The sequence below is a fragment of the Halichoerus grypus genome, chromosome 10 (assembly GCF_964656455.1).
Source record: "Halichoerus grypus chromosome 10, mHalGry1.hap1.1, whole genome shotgun sequence".
NCBI lineage: Eukaryota > Metazoa > Chordata > Mammalia > Carnivora > Phocidae > Halichoerus > Halichoerus grypus.
Window position 1 is genome coordinate 76540145 of NC_135721.1, and position 25739 is coordinate 76565883.

General features: G+C 42.2%; 1 protein-coding gene across 7 annotated transcripts in view; it reads right to left on the reverse strand.

Moving 5' to 3' along the window:
• Window positions 1-14928, reverse strand: part of MGAT4A (alpha-1,3-mannosyl-glycoprotein 4-beta-N-acetylglucosaminyltransferase A) — a 126321-nt gene extending 111393 nt beyond the window's left edge. For 4 of the 7 annotated variants that reach the window (XM_036110749.2, XM_036110748.2, XM_078056647.1 and 1 more), the window contains exons 1-2: window positions 14783-14927; window positions 10094-10423 (exon numbers count right to left, since the gene is read on the reverse strand). In XM_036110749.2, coding sequence (XP_035966642.1) covers window positions 10094-10187 — 94 coding nt within the window. In that variant the 5' untranslated portion in view covers window positions 10188-10423; window positions 14783-14927. Of the gene's footprint in view, window positions 1-10093; window positions 10424-14782 lie in introns of all 7 variants that reach the window. The other 3 variants (XM_078056646.1, XM_078056644.1, XM_078056645.1) reach the window with 2 other exon arrangements.
• Between the last annotated feature and the right edge of the window lie 10811 nt (window positions 14929-25739).

The following is a 25739-nucleotide window of genomic DNA, read 5'->3' on the forward strand; positions in this document are numbered from 1 at the left end:
AGCCTGCTTCTACCTCTCCCACTCCCCCTGCTTGTGTTCCCTCTCTCGCTGTGTCTCTGTCAAATAAATAAATAAAATCTTTAAAAAAAAAAAAACGCATTTATTATTCATCAGCTTACTCTTTATTTATTATTTTTTAGCTATCTCCTCTCCTCCTCGCCCACACTAAAGTAGGGATTTTTCTGACATGTTCAGTAATGTGACCCAAACCTCTAATAGTGCCCGACACACAGAAGTCACTCGACAAACACAATTATACAATTTTGGTTAGCCAGAACTATGACAGTATACTCCAAACCCTAGATTTACTATTAATTTCCCTTATAGTCTGTTTGAAAGGAGCATTCTTATTTTGTAAAGAAAACTTAAAAAATCGAAAAGCTTTTCATTTACTGTTTTTATTTGTAAATAAGATCCACAGTTTTAAACAAAATGCTTTATTTGGCTTCTATATTGTTATCCTTAACAGGATATGACACCCAGACTTTTCATGCCCCCAAGGCTCTATCTTGGACGCAGCATACTGAGAATACTAGGGCTCCAAAACTCATTCCACTGCCCAGTGAGGCAGCGGTTCCCTGCCAGGAGAGGCAGAGCCAAGACTTCCTCCTGCTACCGGCCCCCTCCACTGACCTAGCACTCAGCTCCTAGAAGTGGGAGTACACTCAGAGAGAAGCTAGTCATTGTCCTCACCCCCACCTCCAGAGCCCTGGCTCAGAAATTCTGCCTGGTGGAAAAGCAGGCCATAAAATAGATGGCTCCTACGCTCTTAGAAGGAACTAGCTTGATTTGCAAAAGAAAGAGGAGGGGTTTAGCAGCAGAAGTTGTGGTGAAGGGAACTGGGAGAATTGTAGAACTACTGAAGATACAACCTAGATTGCAGGAGTTGGTGGCTAGTTTGCAAGAAAAAAACGAGGAAAAGGGACAACTAGAAGGAGCCTTCCTGTGGTCAGAACAAATAGCAAAAACACTGAACTCAGAAACATTTCTTCAAAGGCACCACAATTTGATTAGTTTGTAGCAGAATTTATGCTCCAGTGCACTCTTGTAAACAACAGAACAATCAGCCAGTAATTAGTGTAGTGGTCACTGAAAGAGTGGAAGAGAGTCCTACCCGTAATAACAAGCATCCTAGGAAGACTGGGCATACCCAAAACTGTGTCTCCCTGAGGACCAACACACACACTCAACCTTGTGGAGGGGAGAGGGAAGACAGGCTAAAATAATCCTGCCAGTCACTAAATAAATAAATAAGCAAATAAACAAGCAAAGATAACAAGCCCTGGGGGTGGCAACGGGAGAGTATCCAGAATTGCTAAATTATATTACCTAAGATGTCCAGCTTCCAACAAAAAATTATAGGTATGCAAATAAATAAATATGACCCACACACCAGAAAAAAAGCAGGCAGCATAAGACACTCCCTGTGAGTATGACTAGATGTAGGACTTAGCAGGTAAATATTTCCAAGAAGCCATTATAAATACACTCATAGAACTAAAAGAAAACGTCACTGAAAAAGTAAAGGAAGGCATGACAATATTGCATCAAAGAGAGTATCAATAAAGAGACAGAAATTTTAAGAAAGAACCAAATGCCAATTCTGGAGTTGAAAAGTACAATAATAGAAATTATAAATTCACTAGAGGACCTCAACAGTAGATATGAACTGGCAAAAAGAATCAGCCAACCTGAAGACAGATCAGTAGAGATTACGTAAACTGAAGAAAGAGAAAAAAAGATGAAGAAAAATGAACAGAATCTCATAGAAATTTGGGATACCATTAAGAATAACAGCATGAATGTACTGGGAATACCAGAAGAGGAGAGAAAGGTAAAAACAAAACAAAACAAAAAATATTCAAAGAAAATGACTTAATACTTCCCAATGTTCCTGAAAACCAGTAACCTACACATCTAGGAAGCAAAACCCATAAACAGACACATCACGGTAAAAATGATAAAAGTCAAACACAGAACAATCTTGAAAACCACAAAAGAAAAATGATCCATCAATGACAAGGGAACCCCAAGGAGAACAACAGCTAACTTCTCAGGAGAAATAATGGAGGCCAGAGGCGGTAGGATGACACAAAGTCCTTCAAAACAAAACAAAAACCCTATCAATCAAGAATCCTAAGTCCAGCAGAGCTGTATTTCAAAAATGAAGGTAAAATACACATATTCCAAGATAAATAAAAATTGAAAGGATTCATTGCTAGCAGACCTTCCTTACAAGAAATACTAGAGGAAATCATTAAGCTGAAAGCAAGTAATCCTAGACAGCAATTTAAATCCACACAAAGAGCACCAGTGATTATGTAATTATAATAGACACTGTTAATGCACACTTTTTTTCTCTTCAATTATTTAAAAATAGTATAATGTGATATGCATATAATGTATCACCAAGTCTGTAACACATGGAAATGTAATATATTTGCCAATAACAGAACAAAGGAGGTAGGTGAGAATAAAGCTGCAATGTGCTAAGGAAATAACAGATGGTAAAATGATAGCAATGTATTGTTGGGTTTATAATAGTGACAGATGTAAAGTATACAACAATAACAACACAAAAAGAGGGAGTGATAGAACTATATAGAAGTAACATTTCTATATATTACTGGGATTAACTTAGCATTAACCTGAAGCTGATTCTGATAAGTTGCGATGTAAATGATAAACCCTGGAACAACTACGAAAATATATTCAAAAAATAGTGAAAGAAGTCATTAACGAAATTAAAATGTTACATTAGAAAATATTCAATCAATGCAAAAAAAGGACAAGAGGAAGAAAAAAGATGTGAGACATATGAAAAACAAAATGATGGCAGATATAAATCAAACTATATCAATAATAGTAAGCATGGATGGATAAAGAATCTAATCAAAAGGTAGACATTGTCAGACTAGTTCCAGAAAATCATGATCAAACTCTAGATTGTTGACAGGAGTCAAACTGTAGATTTAAAGACACAAATAAATTATTAAAGTCAAAGAACAGAATAAAGCATAGCATACAAGTAGAAGCCACAGAAAAGCTGGAATAGCTATATACTGATATACTAGTCTCAGACAAAACAGACTTTAAAACAAAAATGTTACTAGAGAAAACAGGGAATATTCAATTATAATATAAAATAAAAATATAAATATTTAAAAATGAAAAATACATGCACCCAATAACAGAACACCAAAATACATGAAGCAAAACTGACAAAAATGAAGAGAGAAATAGATAATTCTATAGCAATAGTTGGATTCTCAATACTCTTTCAATAATGGATAGAACAACTAGATAGAAGGTCAACAAGGAAACTGAAAGCTTGAATAGCACTATACACCAGCTGGACCGGACAGACATCTACAGAACATTCCATCCTACAACAACAGCATATATAGTCTCAAGTGCACATGCAACATTCTACAGGATGGACCATATGCTAGGTTATTTTTAAAAATCTAAATAAATTTAAAAGGATAGAAATAATATAAAGTATGTCTTCTGACCACAATGAAATGGAATTAGGAACGAATAACAGAAACATTCGGGACACTCACCAATATAAGAAAATTAACACTCTCCTAAACAACTAACTGGTAAAAGACAAAAGTAAGAAATCAGAAAATACTATGAAATTAATGAAAATCAAGACAGAACATACCAAAACATGGGATGCAACTAAAGCAGTGCCCAGAGGGAAGTTTATAGTTATAAATGCCCACAGTATGAAAGAAAAAAGACCTCAAATCAATAAACTTGCCTTCTAGAAAAACCTTACCTGCACTAAAAAAAGAAGAGCAAACTAAGCCTAAAACAAGCAGAAGGAAGAAAAGGATCGAGATTAGAGTAGAAAGTAATGAAATAGAGAGTAGATAGAGAAAATCAAGAAACCAAAAGCTGGTTCTTCGAAAGGTCAACAAAATCGACAAAATTTTAGCTAGTTTGACCAAGAAAAAAAAAACACCCTAAAACTATTAGAATACCAAAAGAGGGGGCATTACTACTGATCTCACAAAAATAGAAAGGACTATAAAGAAATATGATGAACTGTACACCAATAAATTAGATAGCTTAAGTGAAATGGACAAATTAGTAGAATACAACCTACAGAAATTGACTGGAGAAGAAATACAGAATCTGAAAAGACCTGTAACAAGTAATAAGATTCTATCAGTCATCAAAAAACTACACACAAAGAAAAGCCCAGGCCCAGATGATGTCAGTGCTGACTCCACCAAATATTCAAAGAATACTTATTTTCCACAAACTCTTCCAAAAATAGAAAAGAACACTTGCCAAATCTTTCTATGAAATGAATACTACCCTAAGATCAAAAACTGACAAACACAATATAAGAAAACTACAGACCAATAACCTTTATGACTATGGATGCAAAATCCCCAACAAATACTAGCCAACCAAATCCAGCAACAACTAAGAAGAATTATACACCATGGCCAAGTGTTATTTATCCTAGGGATGCAAGGTTGGATGAACACCTAAAAATCAATTAATGTAATATATCTTATCAGTAGAATACAGAACAACAACAAAAATTACTCAATAGACACAGGAAATTCATTTGACAAAATTCAACACATTTTCACGATAAAAACACTCAGCAAATCAGGCATAGAAGGCAACTTCCTTCACCTGAAAAAAAAAAAAAAAAGCATCTACTTAAAAACCACAGCTAACATCCCACTTAAATTTGAAGACTGGCTTCTTTCCCCTTAAGATCAAGACAAGGAGGTCAGCTCTTACATCACTTCCATTTAACACTGAAATGAAGGTTCTAGCCAGAAAAATTAAATAACACAAAGAAATAAAAGGCAATGAGACTAGAAAGGAAGAAATAAAATTACTTCTATTCATAGATGGCATGATCTGGTACACAGAAAATCCTAAGGAATCCACTATTAGAATAAATAAGCTCAGCGAGGCTATAGCAGGATACAAGATCAATATACAGAAATCAATTGTGTTTCTATACACTTGTGATGAAAATTGACAAAATTAAGAAAACAACTCCAGGGGCGCCTGGGTGGCTCAGTCATTAAGTGTCTGCCTTCAGCTCAGGTCATGATCCCAGGGTCCTGGGATCGAGCCCCACATCGGGCTCCCTGCTCAGCGGGAAGCCTGCTTCTCCCTCTCCCACTCCCCCTGCTTGTGTTCCTGCTCTTGCTCTCTCTCTCTCTGTCAAATAAATAAAATTAAAAAAAAAAAAAAAGAAAACAACTCCATTCAAAATGCTATCAGAAAGTATAAAATACTTAAGTATAAATTTAATAAGAGAAGCATAAAACTTATACTGTGTAAATGTACACAAAAATTGTTGAAAAAAATTAAAGACCTAAATAAATGAAATCCTATGTTTTATGGATTGGAAGACCTAACACTGTTAAGATGGTAATGGTACCAAATCTGATCTATAGATTATCATAATCCCTGTTGACTTCTCTATACAAATTGACAAGCAGATGCTAACATTCACATGGAATTGGAAGGGACCCAAAATAGCCAAACAATCCTGAAAAAGTTAAAGTAGCAGAACTTACACTTCCCAATTTCAGAACTTACTATAAAGCAACAATAATCAAGATAGCCTGGTACTAGCAGAAGGAATATCAATGGAATGGAATTCAGAGTCCAGAAATCAATCCATACATTTATGATCAACTGATTTTCAACAACAATGCCAAGATCATTCAATGGGGGAAAAACAGTCTTTTAAACAAATTGTGCTAGGACAACTGGATAGCCAGATGCAAAAGAACCGAGTTGGACCTTTACTTCATACCACACACAAAAACTGACCTAAAATGGATCAAAGGCCAAGACTCTTAGAGGCAAACATAGCAGAATTTTCATTATCTCAGATATGACAATGAACTCTTAGATACAAAGCCAAAAGCACAAGGAACAACAGAAATAGACGGAACTTCATCAAAATTTAAAACTCTTGTGCTTCACAGGGCACCATCAAGACTGTGAAAGACAATCCACAAAATGGGAGAAAATATTTGCAAATCATGTATCTGCTAAGGAAACTATATCTAGAATATATAAAGAACTCTTATAACTTAATAAAAAGACAAATAACCCCTTTTTAAAAATAAGCGAAGGATCTGAATAGACAATTTCCAAAGAATATGTCCAAATTGCTAAAAGTATATAAAAAGATGCTAGACATCATTAGTCATCAGAGAAATGCCAATCAAAATCACAATAAAACACTATCTCCCTACCACTAGAATGAGAATCGAAAGCCAGGTAATAAGTGTTGTCAAAGCATGTGAAGACATTGGAACCCTCATACGCTACTAGAAGGAATGCATAATGGTCCAGCTGCTATGAAAAACAGTCTGGCAGCTCTTCAAATGATTAAATATAGAGTTACTACATGATCCAGCAACTCCACTCCTAGGCAAATACTCAAGAGAAATGAAAACCTATGTCCACACAGAAATCCACACAAAACATGTACATGAATGTTATATGTCCCTATGGACAGGCAGATTGCTTGCTCGGTCTTCCCCAATTTCTGGATTGTGCCTGACCAAAGTAGGAAGTTCTTTAGGAGAACCCCAGCTGCAAGTGAGACCTGTAATAACTCTGGTCCCACTCTCACAACGTCTGCTTACAACTTTCCCAACCTGTCCATCCCACATAATTAGAATTCTGCCTCATTTAATTCTGCATACCCTGCAAAAATTGGTGTCCCAGCCCTAACTCCATCTTCCCTGGCTGGGTTTCTAACATTCTCCCAAACTTATGCCAAACCCATGGACCAGCTCATGTTTTCTTCCAAGTGTTAAATGAAGACCTATGAAAAATATGTTAAGAATTGCACTGTGATTACCAACTAAACCTTGAGAGTCTAGGAGTCCTATGTGCCCATGAATCTGAGTGTCTCCTAATTCCAAAGCACAAATACTCTACACCCTTTCAGAACTTCGTGGCTGCACAAGGAGCGCTTTCTCCCCGACATGCCCACTCTCTACTACTCTGCCTGGCATCACCTTCCTATTTATTCTTTCTGAAGTGACTCAAGAATTAGTAGCCTCAGTCTCTGCTCTTCTGGGAAGTAGACCAATAGCTAAGAACATAATCTCTGGAACCAGCATGACGGAGTTCAAACTTCACTTTACCACTTAAATGTATGACCTTGGCAAATTTCTCAACCACTCTACCTCAGTTTTCTCATCTAGTGAAAGGGGGTAGTAATTCTTCCCAGGGTTGTTATAAGGATTAAACTAAATCATATATAACATGCAATATGCTTCCCCAGCACCATGTTATTACTTCTATCTCAGTCTATTTGATGGTATCATATTTGTTTTGTTTACCTGAATCTTCCCCTCCCAGTCCCTGAGCTTCTCAAGAGGTGTTAAGTTTCTTATTTCTTTCATATTCATAGCATTTAATGCAGTGCTAGGCAGGATAGGTACCTATAAAAGGGACCAATGAGTGAATGAAAAATAAAAACTACTAGCCCAGCAAAGTCAATGATTATGGAAACCATACTTTCAATATAAAAATCAGAGCACATGGTTGATGAGTATACTAGAACTGAATATCTGAGATCAGGACTGCTCTGGAAAATCCAGGCTATCTGACTGCCAGAATGATCTAGAAAGAATCCAAATGCTCAGCAGTTAGATCAGTTACATAAATGATAGCCTTAAAACACAGAGGATTGGGGTGCCTAGGTGGCTCAGTCCGTTTAAGAATCTGCCTTTGGCTCGGGTCAGGATCCCAGGGGTCCTGGGATTGAGCCCCACACCAGGCTCCCTGCTCAATGCAGAGCCTGCTTCTCCTCTCTCTCAAATAAATAAAATCTTAAACAAACAAACAAATAAAAAAATTTAAAAAAACAGAGGATCTTACATAACCATAACAGGAGTCCTCTGTTGATACCTGAAAAAGTCTGGACAAAACACTAAGCAGAAAAACAGAGCAGAAGAATATCATGAAAGGATTACAGAGCTGGTCAAAGAATGATAATCAAAGAGAATGGACTTTGTGTTATCTAATACCACAGGATGAAAGAATATTTATATGTTTTAAATCTTGATTCTAAAGACAACTTTTTTTTTTAAGATTTTATTTATTTATTTATTTGACAGAGAGAGCGCACAAGCAGGGGGAGTAGGAGGCAGAAGGAGAGGGACAGGGAGAAGCAGGCTCCTCGCTGAGCAGAGTGACATGGGGCTCGATCCCAGGACCCTGGGATCATGACCTGAGCCCAAGGCAGATGCTTAGCCCACTGAGGCACCCAGGCACCCCTAAAGACAGCTTAATACAAAGAGAAAATAATGCTTATAATGCCTTTACACAAGAAACAAGGTAAGTGGAACGGAGATTCCAAAAATTTTAATCCCTTACATAAGACTCAGTGAGAAGGATCACATTTCTCCATGACTATAACTCTGAATAGATAAGTTTCCTGATAAGAAAAAAATCCATATATTCCCCTTATGGTCAATTCTCTTATTTCATAAGTAAACTTTTAAGGCCAGTGATCTGTTTTGGTCATGTCTGGGACAATCAATAGTTTGATTAAATTAACTAGTCAAAGGTCTTCCTAAGTATGTCTTCTCCTTTTGGTACAATTAAAAAACTAATCTAAAATGTATATATTTGTCCACAAAGAATAAAGGTCTTCACCAAGTTTTTCATTCATTTCTCCCCGGTATAGTTCCTCTCAAAATTACAGCCCAACTCAGGAAAAAAAAAAAAAAAAAAGGGAGATAGTATACTGGCTTAAAGAATAGATCATATGCTTTCCACTTTAATCAGCTTATTTTATACACATGTACTCACACAGAGATATACACATCTACATATACATATCTATATACATGCCAGAAGAAAATTAAATAACGAATGCACCTTTTCAGTTATCTTCATGTAAGTTAATAAAATAACGCCAGCAATAGAACCCTCAAATAACCTGGTGATGATGACTACTCTAACTTGATTCTAAAAAACCAAATATATACTTCCATCCTTCTTTGCCATCAACATTCCCTAGATTAACATAAGGAATGGGGGCACCTGGTTGGCTCAGTAGGCTGAGCATCCGACTCTTGATTTTGGTTCAGGTCATGAGCTCAGGGTTGTGAGAGATTGAGCCTGGAGCTGGGCTCTATGCTGGGCATGGAGCCTGCTTAAGATTTTCTCTCTCTCCCTCTCCCTCTGCCCTTCCCCCTGTGCATGCACACGTGCTCTCTCTCTCTCAAATAAATAAATAAATAAGGTTAAAAAAAAAAGCAAAGGCATTATCCCTGAATATCACTTAACAAATAACCTTCCTTAAAAACATAATTCAACAGTAAAACACAATAAACTTAAAATTTGTTTCCAAGGGGCGCCTGGGTGGCTCAGTCGTTAAGCATCTGCCTTCGGCTCAGGTCATGATCCCAGGGTCCTGGGATCGAGCCCCACATTGGACTCCCTGCTCCGCGGGAAGCCTGCTTCTCCCTCTCCCACTCCCCCTGCTTGTGTTCCCTCTCTCGCTGTGTCTCTCTCTGTCAAATGAATAAAATCTTAAAAAAAAAAAATTTGTTTCCAGTTTTTAAGAATTTATCCTCACTCACTTCATAAATACTCTTGCCCAAAGAGCAATCTGTCAACACATGTAGTTTAAATCATTAACTACACAGCACCAAATCATTACTATAATCAGCATGTAAATTTCATGAAGGCGCTGATTGTGTCCTTTTAAGCACTTTAAACAACACCCAGTACAAAGAAGCTTATTAAGCATTTATGATGTTTAATAAAAATAAAATGTCAAAACAAAAGTCTATTATTCAACTTGGCTGCCATGTATAATATAACCACTGATCAGTATCTATTTCTCCAAGTGCAATTATAAGAAATTGAAAACAAACCCCATTCAAATTAGAAATTCTGTCTCCTCTGTCCAAGAATACAGTTTCATTTTTGTATCAGAAAGAAACTAGGAGGCCACCAGCAGAGAGCATGCAACATGCAGACTGTTGGGGTACTTAACCAAAGCATTTATGCACCCTTTACTACTACATTTCATGCACATTTTTGGAGATATTTGCCTTACCTTTCCCATTTTGCCACGTAGTATACCAAGATAAAGTCAGGAACGAAGTGATAAATGCTAAAACAGTAGCTACAGTTCCATTTCGGAGCCTCATCTCATTTCACCATCACACTGGTTCATATGTTTATGATGATAACCAGGACTGTTCTCTTTTTAATCCTGAAGTCAACTGAATCCAGTACTCCTGGCTCTGGGCCAATAAAAACAATCAATAAGAGAGGTTCATTTCAGATGCTCCGCAGAACAAGCCTAGCAGCAACATCATTCATAATTGCTATTCAGGATTGTCTTCACAGTCTTCATAGGCTGCTGTCTCAGGCTTCTTTCTTCCTATTCAGGGAAAAAAGAGAAAGAAAAACTTGTTCAATAATGCAAAATATTATTTTCTTCATTTATCATTCACCATTATGAACAGACTTTTGGCTGGGCTAACCTCCATCTACAAAGATTATCCCCACATCTAAACAATTCATTTATTATATTCTAGAATCGTATGGTGTTTCTCCTCCAGAAAAAGAGCTTCAAACTATATTCCCTCCTCACTGATTCTGTTTTGTCGGCAAAAAGAAAATTATGGCTCATTATTTAAAGGGAGAAGTTGCGGGACTTGTTAAACAAATAGTAAGCCACAGATTCCAAGCTGATAACTCTGAGGATCACACAACAGTTCCTAAGTAATATAACCGTCACACTCCTCAGTTTCCCTATTGCAAAATAATAGTTACTGTTTTGAAAATTTTTAAGAAAAACTGACAGAATACAACCTACAAGCATCAAAAAACCTGGGCTCTAGATCCAGCAACATCATTCTATATAGGACCTCAGGTGTGCCACTGATCTAGGCCTCGCTTTTTCATCCATAAAATTGAGCAAACCACCTGTCCTGGCTCCACTTCTAGGACACAAATACTGTTAAATAGAAAGGTCACAGTTATTATTGCCATTTATCATTATCATAAAAGAAACGTAGTTGTTCCAGTGATTAACCTGCTCCCAAGGTGTCAATTGGGAATACGGAAGGATTTAGAAAATGCAGCAACCCAACCAGAACATTCACTCCGAAAATCTGGAGATCACCACCCAGCTAGCAGAGCTGTTGAGAAATTTGAATTCAATCAAGTCCTTATACGTACTTAAGTATAGTCACCTAGCACTTAATAGGTTCTCCATAAATGTTAACTGTGTTAAAAAAATAAAAGCAAACAAACAAACCAAAAAAAACAAAACAAAACAAACAACTGCAGCCAGCCACGGGTTTGGTCTGCACTATGCATAGCCAATCTCATTCCCTGGGGGCATGTCAGGCACTCCAAGATGTCCATTGATTCCCAGTGGCCTCAAAGGGACCATAAGATGCATGTGGCAATACACTAAGACACACTCTACTGGGGTGAGTTAATGCACCTCCAAAAATGCCTAACAAGCCCAAGGGACAATTCCCTCAGCTACAAAGTATGGCTGATTAAAGTAGCCATTTGTAGGCAATTCAGAAACCACCATCTCAGCTACTTTGTAAAACTGAACATAGTAACTAGAAATCTCTGCTAGTCTAAGGCATAGTATTAATGGTAACAATGATAGAAGCTACAAGGTACTGTTTCCTATGCTTCATTATATGCTTTAAATCTTCAACAAAACCCTAAGAGGCAGGCCTTTTTTAAATTGAAGTATAATTGACACACAATGTTACATTAGTTTCAGGTGTAATGAGACAGGCACTGTTAACCCAGAGAGGGAACACTAATCTTACCTACCACCCTTTGCCTCTCAAACTGGGCCACCTGCACCTTGTAAGTACAAAGAGAAGTGCTAGGGCCACTCCCTGTCTAGAGAACCTTCCTGAGGTATTGTTATCCAACAGTGTGTGAATTTTAAAAATGTTCTCTTCTATAACGAATATGGATCTATTATGAAATAAACTGCAAAATTCATAGGAAATTTCCGAGTTTAAACCTAAGACTTTAAACAAATTTCTCACTTCCTGTAACCTCTGGCTAAGCACCCCTCCCCCACCACACACACACACACACACACACACACACACACACACACACACACACACACACACACACACACACACACACACACACACACACACACACACACACACACACACACACACACACACACACACACCACCCCCCACCCCCCCACCCCCCGACGCATGCCTTTTAACCCTCCTTGGCCAGTAGCTCTCACTGTGGCATAATATTCTAGAAGCACTGAACCCCTCTACTTCCTTGCTTCCTCTTTCTATCTGAAAATAAAGAACTCCAAAGATATTCTCAAAAGTTATCACTATTTTCTACAACCAAAGTGACTCACTTTCTATAGTTAAGACAAGTTAACATCAAACACGTTCACACTGATGGTTTAGACTTTAAAATCTTTGTGGCAAAATCCTACAATTTGAACTAAATTCTTAAAAGTGCCTAATATATTGTCTTATATCAATAAGCACCCAATAATGAGTTCTGATTATAAAAAGAGATGTGATAACTCAGTAAATTATATAATGTAGAATTATAATCCTGGTGTGACACTATATAAAAATGTATATAACTTTCTGTTGCTACATATTTAGCCGCACCCTACTTCAGGAAGGATTTTTTCCTAGTGAAAGACCTAAAAGTATACAGGTTATTAGAGTAAACATCCAATTAATTATTACGGGGAAGTGGAGAAGGAATCATAAAGGATATTTTTAAATAGTTTTATTAAAGACAAAGAAAGCCCATATGATAAAATTCAGTATAAATACAATAAAAGTGAATGACTTCTAAAATCAAAGTAGACTATAGATATACTATTAGTAATATGTGAAAAATATACCAAATATTAAAAATTGGATCCAGGAAGCTATTAAGCTCAGTCTGAAGATACTTATCAATTCTACTAACAAATAAGACCTGAAATTCTGCAGGACAAATGTAAGAGCATTTTACTCAGTAAGAATGTAGTCATACATTTTAATTAGGGTTTCCAAACTAATGAAGTTTAACTGCACAGCACAAGTGAAGACTCCAGACCAAAGCAAAACTAATGATCTCCATGCTCTTCAACCAGGAGGCAGTCACAGTCTGGACAGCCAAGAGCCCTCTGGATTGACTGACTACCTAAGGCAAGAAACAAAGTGACTCATTTTTATCGTTTTATCGTTTATCATTTGCAAAAATTTGAATCTAACACCTTAATGCTCTGAGATTATCACTTAACATATTTGAATCTTTAACAATAAAAAAGGTGGTGGCTAAAATTACTAATCATCTTCTTCATCCTGCCAAAGACAAATGGAACTTCAACTCTAGACCTCAGACTGAAAAATGTTTCATCTGACTGCCCTTTAAGGGCTTCAGTCCTATTGTTTTATTATTAGATACAAAAACCTTCATTTAAAGTGTTCTCTGAAACATTCAATACATTTTATGGCTGAGAATACTTTGCTGAACACTTGGCATATTCCCTCATTATCCCACAGACAGGACAGAGGTGCCTGAAGAAAGGCACAAGCATGAAATCCACGACGTGAGCTATATAACTTTATACACAGTAATTATGTAAAATTTCATTTATTTTAAATTTATCAAAGGATTAATATCTTTCATTAATACAGTTTACATAATCTCATCGTCCAGTACATTTTCGGATTTACAAGTGCGGGCTAAAGAAACCCATGCCACGATAACCTGTTAATAAAACTATTTTTTTAACATTCAGAAAAAGAAAGATAAACCACAAAACGATTATTTGATTCTAAATTTAGGTTCTGTATGCCACCGAGCGACGCTATCATTATCTTCCACGAGAATGCGTCCGACAGCAAAAGCACAACAGCAAAATACATGGAAAGCATTAAAAACATACATTATGTCTGCTTACATTTCGCAATTCGGACTGTAAGCAATGAACGGGCTCAAGAGAAACACACGCTGCGAGAAATAAAAGCGGGCGCGCAAGTGGTATGACTGCCAGCTCGTAAAACACGCCTCGGAGGTGTCACCTGGTACACTTTGTGTGCAATCACCCGGACCCAACCTAAGGGTCCCATCTGCAGCTTCCCCCTCCAGGACAACTGGGGCCTGGGGGGGATGGGGGTGCTCTTTCACACCCGATCCTCACACCTTCAGTTTGTAGAAAGACTCGCTACGACCGCTACACGCCGCCTCTGCGTCGGCGGGAGCACCCCTGCCTCCATGCCCCGGACCTCCTGGCCCCCGCCTCACCTGCCGCCGGCCCTGTAAAGGCTCCAACCCCGGGGCGGGTGTGGGCCCTGGCGGCCGGGCCCGCGGGCAACTCTCCCTTCCCCCCAGTACCCCCTAAGCCCGCACTTTCCTCCACTTTGCCCCAAAGTCGACGAGCCCCGCTGCGCCGGGGAGCGCCGGGAAACGCACCAGGCGCCCTGCCGGCCACCGCGAGAGCGCGCGGCACCAAGGGGCTGTAGCGGCGGCGGCGGTGGCACGGAGCTGACCCCGCGGCCAGGGCGCCCCGGCCCGCGCCCCGCCCCGAGGCCCAGCCAGCGCCCCGATCCGGCCCCGCAGCAGCCGGAGGCGCGAGCTCCCTGTCGGGCCGCGGCGCGGGCGCCTCCGTTACCAGCAGGTGGATCTTTCGCGACCCCGGCGGCTCGCAGCCCAGCAGCCGGCACCGCCCCTCCATCCCGCGCCCCTCCGCGCAGCCGCCCTGCGCCCCCACCTCGAGGCCGCCCGCGTGCCGCCGCCGCCGCCGCCGCGAGCCGTGAGCCCCTCACCCGCCGCTGGCGTTGCCAGTGCTGCCGCGGCCGCCGCCGAGGCTGCTGTGGCCGCCGCTGCAGCCGCTGCTGCTGCCGGGTGCCCCGCCTCCCCAGCGCGACTCCGCCCCCGCCGCTGGAGCGCCGCGGCCGCCCCGCCCGTCGGCCCCGCCCGCGACCCCGCCAGCCATTGGCCGCCGGTGCTGCGCGCCCTCCACTGGGCGCCCCCGCGCGGCCCAGCCGCTCGCGTCAGTGGCCTGCCCGGCTGTCATTTAGGGGTGTCGTCTCGCAGCCTATATAACTCTCCTGAGATCCCTTTCCTCCCCCCGCTGCATTTAATGTCACGGCGAGGTCTGGAGCTGCGTCTTGGTCTCGGGTCCCAGGCTCCGAGAGCTCGGCGTCTCCGCGCCGCCCCCCTCCCCCCCCGCCACATCTGGCTTTAATCCTCCTCGGCGAGTGCAGAGGCAGCTCAGACTGCCAACGGAAGGCCCGAGGGAGCTCTCGGCCTCCGCCTGGGCGCGCGACCCGACCACCCCGGGCTGCCTCAACCGGAGCCCCTGGCCCCAGCTGCAGGTCCCGTTCCCCGGTCGTCCGGCCTGGGCAGCATTCCTGGCGACAGGTCCCAGGGGCAGGTCCCACTCTAATCCAACAACAGCTTCCGAGGCCCAGCAGTTCCAGGCACCTCTCCGACTGTCTCTGACCTTCGTGGCATCCCCAGTGATAGGCATCGCTATCCCCAATTTACCGGGACTCGGGAGGAAGGACTAGCTTAGGCACAGGAAGAAGAAATACAAGGTTTAAGGGCAGATCGTTTGGGTGCCAAAGCCTTTGATTTTACCACTTCATCACGTGTCCTGCCACTTTCTCCTGGGCCCCATGTTCTAATCTTTCACCATGTCAAAAGGTTTGAAGTTAACCAAATAGGTAATCATCTATAGAAAGGCTGAGTGATCCGCCTCTCTTTTGCTTAGTGTTCTTATGTACTACAACTTGTTAATAGTAACTACCACTGGGCACGTCATCTTTTGGATACACACCAAAGATGTGTTATTTTAACCATTACAATAATCCTCACAACAACCCTGCAAGTTAATATTTACAGGGAACTAGGGGGGCCAAAGATCAAGGAGACACCCTTCTTCCTGCCAAGCTCCCAAAGTAATACATAGGTTCTTTTTAGAAACCAGTTACCCAAAAATTCAAAACTCTTAAGAGGCAAACCTCAATCAGAATAGTTTTTCCCCCCAGCAAAGTTGTGATGTCTCGATAGCAGTAATTAATAATCAACTATGACATGCATGGGTTTCTTAGCTCTTCCATGGTGATATTTCTCTCCATGACTGTTGAGCTGTTTTAAAGGTCCAGGAAGACATACATGATTCCTTCCTCCCGTGGTCCTCCCTTGATTCAGGGGGAACAGACAAAAAGATTCAACCACTACCCAGCACCATGAACATAACTTAGGCATGACAGCCATGACATTGAATGACAACTTTTCTCTCTGCTTTGGGGCCTGAGAACCAGACTTCCTGTGCTCTATGACAAAGACATTTCCTTGTAGCAACCGGGCAACAAGATTTCACAACCGGATGTAAGCAATAAAGACAAACCATTATGGGATACAACCTTTGAGACACTGATTGATGCATCTTGCCTAAAATATCTTTTGGGAATGGAAAATCCTAGACCTTATTACACATTGTTCTAAGTGACAGACAAGCAAACTGCCCCTTGCAAATGGAGAAATCTCTGCCATTTGACAGAGGATGGAGAAAGCCACCGAGCCATGCCCACAAGATTGGCCAAAAGACCAAGTAGCATGGGTAGCTACTATTCCTATTTTACAGAGGAAGAAACGGAAGCCCTGAGAGATTAGTTTAGCAGATGCAAATAGTAATTTAGGCAGCTAGTAAATGACAGAACCAGAATTCACATCCAGGTCTGTTTGATTCCAGAGCCCCTACATCATTCCACCACACTACCTCTCTGCTTGAGCCTTCAGCAATGGACAAAATTTTGTTGAATGGATGAATATCAAAAAGATATGTTCCTCTCCGCTTTCTCCATCTTTTCCCCTCTCAGTAAGAGATGGAAATGAAAGCATTCACAAACATTCTGTAAGCAGAGGCATATGTCAGAGAAGAAAGGAAAGCCTGGAAGGCCAAGTTTCAATTGCAGACTCAATGGGCTTTTTCAGGAAGACGGCAGGAACTCCCCCTGGACACTGGTTAGTGGCGAAACCTACAGCAGAAGCCAGAGAGCAAGCAGAAAAGACAACTGCCTTCCTTTTGGGGCCTTTCTGATAATATGTTGCTTCTCCATCTGTCAGCAGAAGGGCAGGTTTTGGAAGAAATCTGGCCCTGTAGTTAAACTCATCACAAACCATTCACATTTTAGCTCAGGAAAATCTGGATTTCAGTTCATTGTCCTAAGAACTGGAATGACATGGAATATGGGCCTCCAAAGTATAGGTCATAATTGGTTGCTCATTCATCCTAACTTTGCAGAGCACACGATCCTGGATTTTCCAATTACATCTATGGTATCTGTTTAAGAAAGCAGTCATACCAAGCCCCACTGAGTCCTCTGTTTCTTATCTTTTCCATGATGATTCCCTCTTTTATTCCTTTTGTTCCTTCTCTACCATGCAGTTTCTTTTTGCCTTCTCCAGTTCAGAGCCAGTGGAAATAAGGGAAATGCTTAGGCAAGAAGTTCTGCCTGTAACTTCATCAATCTGTATTCTGTCCCCAACAAAACTGCTATGTTCTTTCCACATTTTCTGAGTGCCTATGAGGGGCAAAGTCATCCGGCATCTAACCTCAGGACACTTACACACTAGTGGGAGAGGTGGGTAAGGAATTAAACCCCAAGACAGTGCCACAAGTTCAAGGTACTAGGACAGAAGATAGGATGGGGCCATCAATGAAATTCTCAGGGCAGAGAAGGCTTCCTGGAGGTGACACCTGAGCTAAACTCAGAGTCCACTCCAGAAGCTAATCTTTTCCCTTTATTGCTTGGATGGTGCGTAGTTGTTGGTGGGGCCATGCCTACAGCAATTGACTTCTAAGAAATCAAGCAAGTGATCTGTAGTTCTCTTCAACTCCAGTCCCCTCTATGCATTAGCAACCAAATTGCATTATATATGAATGTTTATAAATGTTGTGATTCTGGGTGGCTCAGTCAGTTAAGTGTCTGCCTTTGGCTCGGGTCACCATCCCAGGGTCCCGGGATCGAGCCCAGCGTTGGGCTCCCTGCTCAGCAGGGACCCTACTTCTCCCTCTGCCTGCAACTCCCCCTGCTTGTGCACTCTAGCTCTCTCTCAAATAAATAAATAAAATCTTTTAAAAATAAATAAATGTTGTGATTCTGGTTTGTTGGCTACTCACTTAAATGGGATCTTCTTTCAGTTATGAAGGCTTCAAGAGGAATCACCCCAGGAGGTCCTTCCTGGCTCCTGTAGATGTGGCAGGAACCCTCTCATTTCACTTGATAAACAGTGTGCTCTATCACTTTTAGTCTAGAAGCTACAGGGGAACTAGGACCAGGATAGGCAGTAAAAGCTTATGTGTTTTCAGACCCAGTGTCCCAACTGTTTCTGTTGTGTAATCAGACAGGGCACACACGGACCAAGAAATTAACAAGACAATTCAAATAGAACCAACCTATTTAATATTCGACTCCAGGTGGACATTAAAGTTCATCCAGATGAAGGACAGCAGAGAGCTAAATGATTTTTATTTTTTTATTTTTTACACTTCCTCCTCACACCTTTGCTTATCCTGATGTGAGAGAAGCCTTGAAAGATGCCTTTCCCATTTCATTCGCCTTCACGCTGTTGGGGTAGAGGGGCCTATCCGACTATTCAGACAAAAGCCAACCTGGGCAGCTATGTAATTTTGGAATTATGAGACCTCACCATACTTAAGTGCTGTGGTCAGTGGCATTTGTGTATATGTACAAGACATTGCTAAAATTGCTCAAGAAAACCCCAAAAGAGAATCCTACCATCTTACCGGGAAAGGGCTCCCTTCCAGGCATTGTTAGAACAATCAGCAACGCCCCATGGCAGGAAAAAATCTCTGCCAAGAGTGTTTAGGAGGATTGGAGGGATCACTCCCTTTTTAGCCACACCATTAACGCTGACTCACTGGTTTTATTATATTTGATGTATACTCTGAAGGCATGATGGAAGAGGATTGTGCGCCAGAGAATTGCAGAGCTTTGGGGATTTTTTTTCTTTTCTTTTTCTTCCTCTGTGAATTCGGTAGTTGTAAAAGATGCTGGATCAACAGCCCTGCATCTGAAATCCATCCATGCATAAAACCAATTTCAGCAGTTCAACTGTGCTACTCTATCAATTCCTTTCAAACAGGATAAAAACCTTTACTGGAAAAATACACTCAGGACCATCACTGCCCAACATTGGGCCATTTGGAGCTACGGATAGCTGGACGACATAATCGTTGTCACCTTTTTCATAACAACCGGTATTTCTTTACCCTCTCTTAGAGTGACGGATCACCGCCCTACAAACAGGCGTATCAGCCAGGCACCAGTCAGAAAAGAAAAAAAGAGGGGCACCTGGGTGGCTCAGATGGTTAAGCGTCTGCCTTCAGCTTGGATCGAGCCCCGCATCGGGCTCCTGGCTCAGCGGGGAGCCTGCTTCTCCCTCTCCCTCTGCCTCTCTCCCTGCTCATGCTCTCTCTCTATCTCTGTGTCTCAAATGAATAAATAAAATCTTTAAAAAAAAAGAAAAAAGAAACGATTTTAGGTATTTTGGACAGAGAAATTAATACACAGGAGGTTGGTTGCAAAGGGGTTGGAAGGGTTGAATGAAGAAAGAAGGGGGTGAAGAGCAAAAAGAAAGCCAGATGGATACCCAAGCTCAGGGGTTGCTAATGGCCCCGGGGTGGACACCTGGAACTTGCACGTGCTGCTACACTATTGAAGAAACCACTGCTATTGGTTCTGGAACCCTAAAAACGTGCTGCCTCCACCTAGGGGGCTGGAGACAGGAATCACCACCCCGCCCCAGCTCATGCAGCTGTTGCCAACAACCGCCACACCGTTGGTGGCAGAAGCGGGAGGCTTCTTGCTTTTCTCCGCCTTCTGATCTCCAACCAGTGCCTCCTGCAGGCAGACACTAACAGAAAGCTCCAGGAAGCCTGGGGAACTGCAGCTAGCTCACTCCCAGCTCCAGCGTCACAGAGGACACAAAGGCAGCACGTGTAAGGCTAGAGACAATGGGTAGATAACCAACCCAGGGTCAGAATAAAAAGCCATGTCAGGCATTCTTTAAAGCAAAACGAGGAGCTTGTCCTGGAAACATGAGGGACTGGAGAACTATAAGCCTGTCAGATCTTTCCGCTCCAGTGGGGTTTATACCAACTCTAGAAAACACGGTTCACCTCCACGCTGCTCTCATGAGAGACTGTTCACATGTCTCATGGCAGCCTTCAAGACACTGTCACTAGTAAAGCGAGACTTTTCTGTCAAATGAGGCCGAATCAAGCCCTTACATGATCAGCAGTGTAGAAGACGCCGAATTATCCAATGCAGTCTCCTCCCTCGAGGAGTTCGCAGTCTGGCTGGGAGAACACCCACAGCTCTCCTCGTTTCATGTCCGCTTGCCCCTAGAGCCACGTTCCCCTGCCCCTCAAGCCATACCACGCCATCCTGATGCACTCCCTGCCTTCCACAAAGGGGTGCAGGCCGTTGCCTCTGGCGACCCACTCCTCGTCCCCCTTCCACCACCATCTTTGGCCAGCTAGCATCCTTCAAGAGTCAGCTTGCTGCCACTTCCCTGGGAAGCCCTTCCTTACCTGCGAGCCTGGGAGAGGGACCCATGGCTCTCCTGTCCCAACTCCTACCTGCAGATTCATCACTCTGTAGCATTACCCTGAGTTTCCAAGCTGGCGTTAGTTGGAGGAAGGGCAAGCTTTGGCCCCTCTCTGCCTTTAGAGTGATTGGGTCAGATCTGGGGCAGCTGGGACCCTCCAGCTACAAGCAGCCTGGGGGCCATGAAGAATCTTATCACTTTCTCCGTGTTTTGTTAAGTGAAAAAAGGTGAGTCGCGCTGATATCATCGTCTGGGGACTTCTGTGCCTCATTCACTCAGCTGTTATGCTGCTTGAGGGCTGGGACCATCTTACTAAGCATTGTATGGCAGGCCCATGGGAGCTACTCTGCAAATGTTCATTGATGGAATGAGGGAGGATTTTGTGGAACAAAACACACTTGCTCTGAGGCTTCAAGAACAGGTGTAGGAATTGGGCAGGTGTAGGGAAAAAAGAAGCATTACAAGAGAAGGAACACACACACACACACACACACACGCACACGGCAGAGCACACTGGTCGTTCATGGCACCTGGGCAGGAAGGGGTGAACAGAGGTATTGGGGAAAATATGGCAGGTTATGGAGGAGAGTGCGGGAGAGTTCCAGCCTCAGGCTCCAGTAAGAGGAAAGCACTGAAAGTTTCTGAATTGAAAAGCAATGTTACCAAAAAAATATTCAAGGGTAGAGGAATCCTCATGTCATTGACACCAGCGAGAGACTACTGTAGCATTTTTACCTGAATTTCAGAAAATGGGTTCTTCGGACTATCGAACAGACATTTACTGAACTGCTACTATATAGCCCATCTGCATACCTCTGCTGGAGGCACTTAGTAAATATTTGCTCATTGCTTTGGTTGTGCTTCCTACTTTAAATTTTACATTGGTCTTGGGTCAAAATCACAAGGTTTATGAAATGCTGAAAGAGAATGGAGAACAAAATTTCTCTTCAGTAAATGAATGTTCTAATATTGGTGTGTCAGCTGCAACTGAAAATGCAGTATCACTTCAGAAATGAACTATCGTGACAACTAAGGCATCTCTTCAGTGGGAAAGAATCTTCCAGAATTCTGAACACTCCATTCAATAGACATGTTCAAGTCATGCTCATTATAAGGACTTTGGGGAGGTAGAAACACTGTAAGCAATCGAGAATGTCTTCTGAATACAAAATCTTGGTGCACAGAAGTACCAGTAAGACATTCCAAGGCAATCACCACAGAGTGCTTTGTAAAACTAATTTTTAAAAAATTCTCTACAAAGTTTTTGGACAGCCATTTGTTTTGCATCCTTAACAAATGCTTATTGAGGGTACACACTGTAAGAGTGACCAGCCTCTGGTTCTGTATGGGAAGGGAATGGGGGAGCAAGGTTCCACTCATACCCTGGAGGTAAGAGGGGTGTCAACAAGTGCTTCCCAGGCTAGGGGGCAAGAGAACAGCTCGAACAGGTACAAAAACCTGAACACAGTTGAGTTAGGAGCACAGAGGCCTCCTTCTAGAGGAACTCAAGTCTGGTACAAGCTGGACCCTGTTCCTTTTCCTCTGGGCCCCCAGCGCTGGTTCAACGCCTTGTGCCATCGTCCAGCCAGCCGGCCTGGCTTTTCCTCAGATGTTGACTTCGTTCACCACCTGAATAATTGCCACATCCTTTCATGGCGGAGAATTTGTTCCTGTCCGTTCTCCTCATAAAGACTCCATGTTATCTAACTCCATGTTATCTATCCATGTTATCTATGATACATAGATATACAGATAGACAGATACATACCTAATCAAAAGTTCTGACTCACAACAATGTGATGGCTGACTCAAAGATGGCTAGCCATTAACTGACGAGCTGGTGTCCCAGGATCCAGGGCCCTAACACTTGGACCCTGTCCTGTTTTTAAACTGGATGGAGACCAACAGAACTCATCAAATCTCTTCTCTGAAGGGCTTTGAAACAAAGACATGCAGCATCAGGGCAGAAGCAGAAAGACAGAGGATGGAGTAGACAGAAGCCACGAGCAAAGAGGAAGCCAGAGGTAGAGAGGAAAGCAGAAAGGAAAGAAACGAGTCCATTAAAGGGTAAGAAGCAGCAGCCTGATGGTGAAGCAGACTGAGCAGTGGAGGCTTGACTGAGGCAGTGCTGGACCAGCCTGTCAGGCCAAGCCACTATAGGACGGGAGAGTCTACTGTGGGCAGAACAAGGACGGTCAGACTTGAACTTGTCCGGGAGGCTGAAGGCTTGATTCCTGCTCTTCACAAAACTTAGCCTCCCACGACTCTTTATGGGGGACAGAGCAGAGGGTCAGGGGTTTGAGGAAGCCTGCCCGGTCTTCATAAATACGACTTGACTGTTTTTGTGAAGGACCTTGAGCTCTTACAAGATCACATATACAGATTCAAATACAAAACCTCAAACATTCTGGAATCAAAGACATATTTTAGATTATCCACAGTTTATTTTATGCGCTCCACTATTCCATTCTCCTGTCACCCGTTAGTTGAAAAAAGTAGGTAATTATACTTATTTCCATTTTGAAATTTGAATTTAAGACAATTGGGTATGGATTGAAAAGGTAGAGAGGCCAAGCTGCCAAAGCTCATCAAGGCAGCCAGAGATCCAAGAAGGCTCAGGTTGGATAAATGTGTGACTTATTCATGTACAGATTCTAAAACCATCATATAGAGGACAAAAGTGATCTATTTCTGATAATGATGATCATAATTTCCACATTCCATTCATTTTCCCCAAACCCAAAACATGAGATCACTTAGATAAATCCTCTTGCATTTTAGCATTCATTAGAACTGCCTGTGTGGTTTTTTTTTTTTTTTTAATCAGCCTTCTAATTTTCCAACCTGAATCCTATCTAACTGGCCACATTTATGTTGCCATTCAGAGGTAACAGAGATGATATTCGGAAGTACCAGGGAGTTGGACTCTCAAACTTCTAGCAGGATGTGGATTTGGCACCATGGGCTTATAATGAAAAAAATATAAGAACTGCTCCCAGCTAATGGAAAAATAAATTGGAATTGTATTGGGAATGTGCCCAAAGGAACTTGCCTCAAATGAGAATTCAGTTTTTATTAGAAAAATTTGATAAGAGTAAAAAAAAATTCATCCTCTGATCCCTCTAATCATCTAATGATTCTTATAATTTATTGTTTCATTGCCCTTTTATAAAGGGACATTACACTTGAGTGTCTGTCAAATGTTTCTGTAATTATGAAAGTCTCCTCTGCCCAGCAATGTGAAATAATCTCTCCTTTCAAATGAAAGCTTCAACCTTGCAGTGAAAAGTACGTGTGCCAATTTCTGCAACTTCCCATGCTAAAGGAAAAGTCATCATCTTGGCCTCTGCAGAGAAGAACAAATATTTAGGAAGCTTGTTCCTCATTTTAGCGTTTGCCATACTTGCTATTTGGCCACATATCATATTTCTTTCCTGTTCAACAAATATTTACTGAGGGCTTACTGTGTTCTGGGCACCGAGCACTGTGTGGCACACACAATTGAACACAGTTCTTCATTTTGTCTGGAGTGTGGGGTAAGGGCAGGAGTATAGCAAGAAATGAGGCTGTCCTGAAAGATTGTTGTTTGGGGTTGGTTTGGGGCGGGGAGGAGACGGGGGGAGCGTTTTGGGGCTAGCCTAAGGAGTATGGACTATGGGAAGTCATCAGATGTTTTTGAGAATGGCTGGTGGTAGCTGTGGTCAGGACGTGGATCCTGATCCTCCTGGTGGCAGCCTGCACTGTGGGGTGGAGGGGAGGGAGGGTGGATCCTCTGGGCAAGAGCAAGAGAGCAAGAGAGAAGAGGTGGCAAAAGTGGCATGGAGATTTTGAGCCTAGTGATGGGGCTGATAGCAGCATCCCCAACCAAACCAGTGATGGAGATGACTTCAATTCTGGCTCTGCTGAATCAGAGCTATGAAGAGATACAGATACGAAGCTCTTTGGCAGGAGTGGGAAATGAACATCAGACCTTAGGAGACAGAGGTGATGCCAGCAAGATGGAGAGGGATGGCTGTGAGCAGAAGCCACGGGGTTTACCAGCTAGGTCACTGGCCACCTTCACGAGAACCATTTCAGGGAGCTGTGTCAGCAAGAGGCTCCAAGGCCATTTGCCCAGGATGAGTGGGTGGTCAGGAAGTGAAGGCAGTGAGTGTGAGCTACGCTTTACAGGGTGGAGAGAAGCCTTTCTGGTTTTCTTGTTATGATCAGAAACATTTGAAGATGAAGAAAAAGGCGATCTAATTGATAAATCATAATCTCATAACTGGCTACATCCTATAGAGCATTCCCTTTTAGATTTGCCAGCTTAGGATTCCTAATCATTCCTTATGTCTCTGCTATTTTTCTATAATTGCAAATAAGAATGAAGTAATCATAAATATGGCTAGCATTCCCAGAACATTTACCCTCTGCCAGGCATCACACTAAGAACTCTCAACATATTAATTAATTTAATCTTCACGACAGCTCTAAAAGGTTGAAACTCTAATTTTTGCCTGTTTCACACCCAAGGAAACTGAGGCAAGAGACATTAAACAACTTGTGTAAATTCATGCAACTAGAGCTGGGATTCAGCTCAGGTGTCCTACTGGAGCCTGAGCCTTTAGTTGGGATGCTGGCCTCCCCCAACCACTGCAAAGGTATAAAAGGAGTCCTAGGAACTTTACAGAAACTAAATACAATCATAGAAAGCTTTCAAATACTATTTTGAGACTGACTCATTTTAGAGAGTGACTTGGGCTAAGTTCATCATCCTTGTTTCAGGGCCAAGAGTTATGTAGGGAAGCTGAAAAATCTGCCAACATCCTAAGCCTAGAGTTGAGGACCCTAGGAGTGAGGAGGAACCCTAAAGTCCCTCTGGTCAAGTGCTTTCTTCACATAAAAGGAAACCACCATCTGGGGTTCCTGGGTGGCTAGGTCGGTTAAGCATCTGACTCTTGATTTTGGCTCAGGTTGTGATCTCAGGGTCCTGGATTGGAGCCCAGCACCCAGCTCAGGAGGCAGTCTCCTCAGGATTCTCTCTCTCCCTCTGCCCCTCCCCCCACTTGCTTGCTCTCTCTCTAAAATAAATAAATAAATCTTAA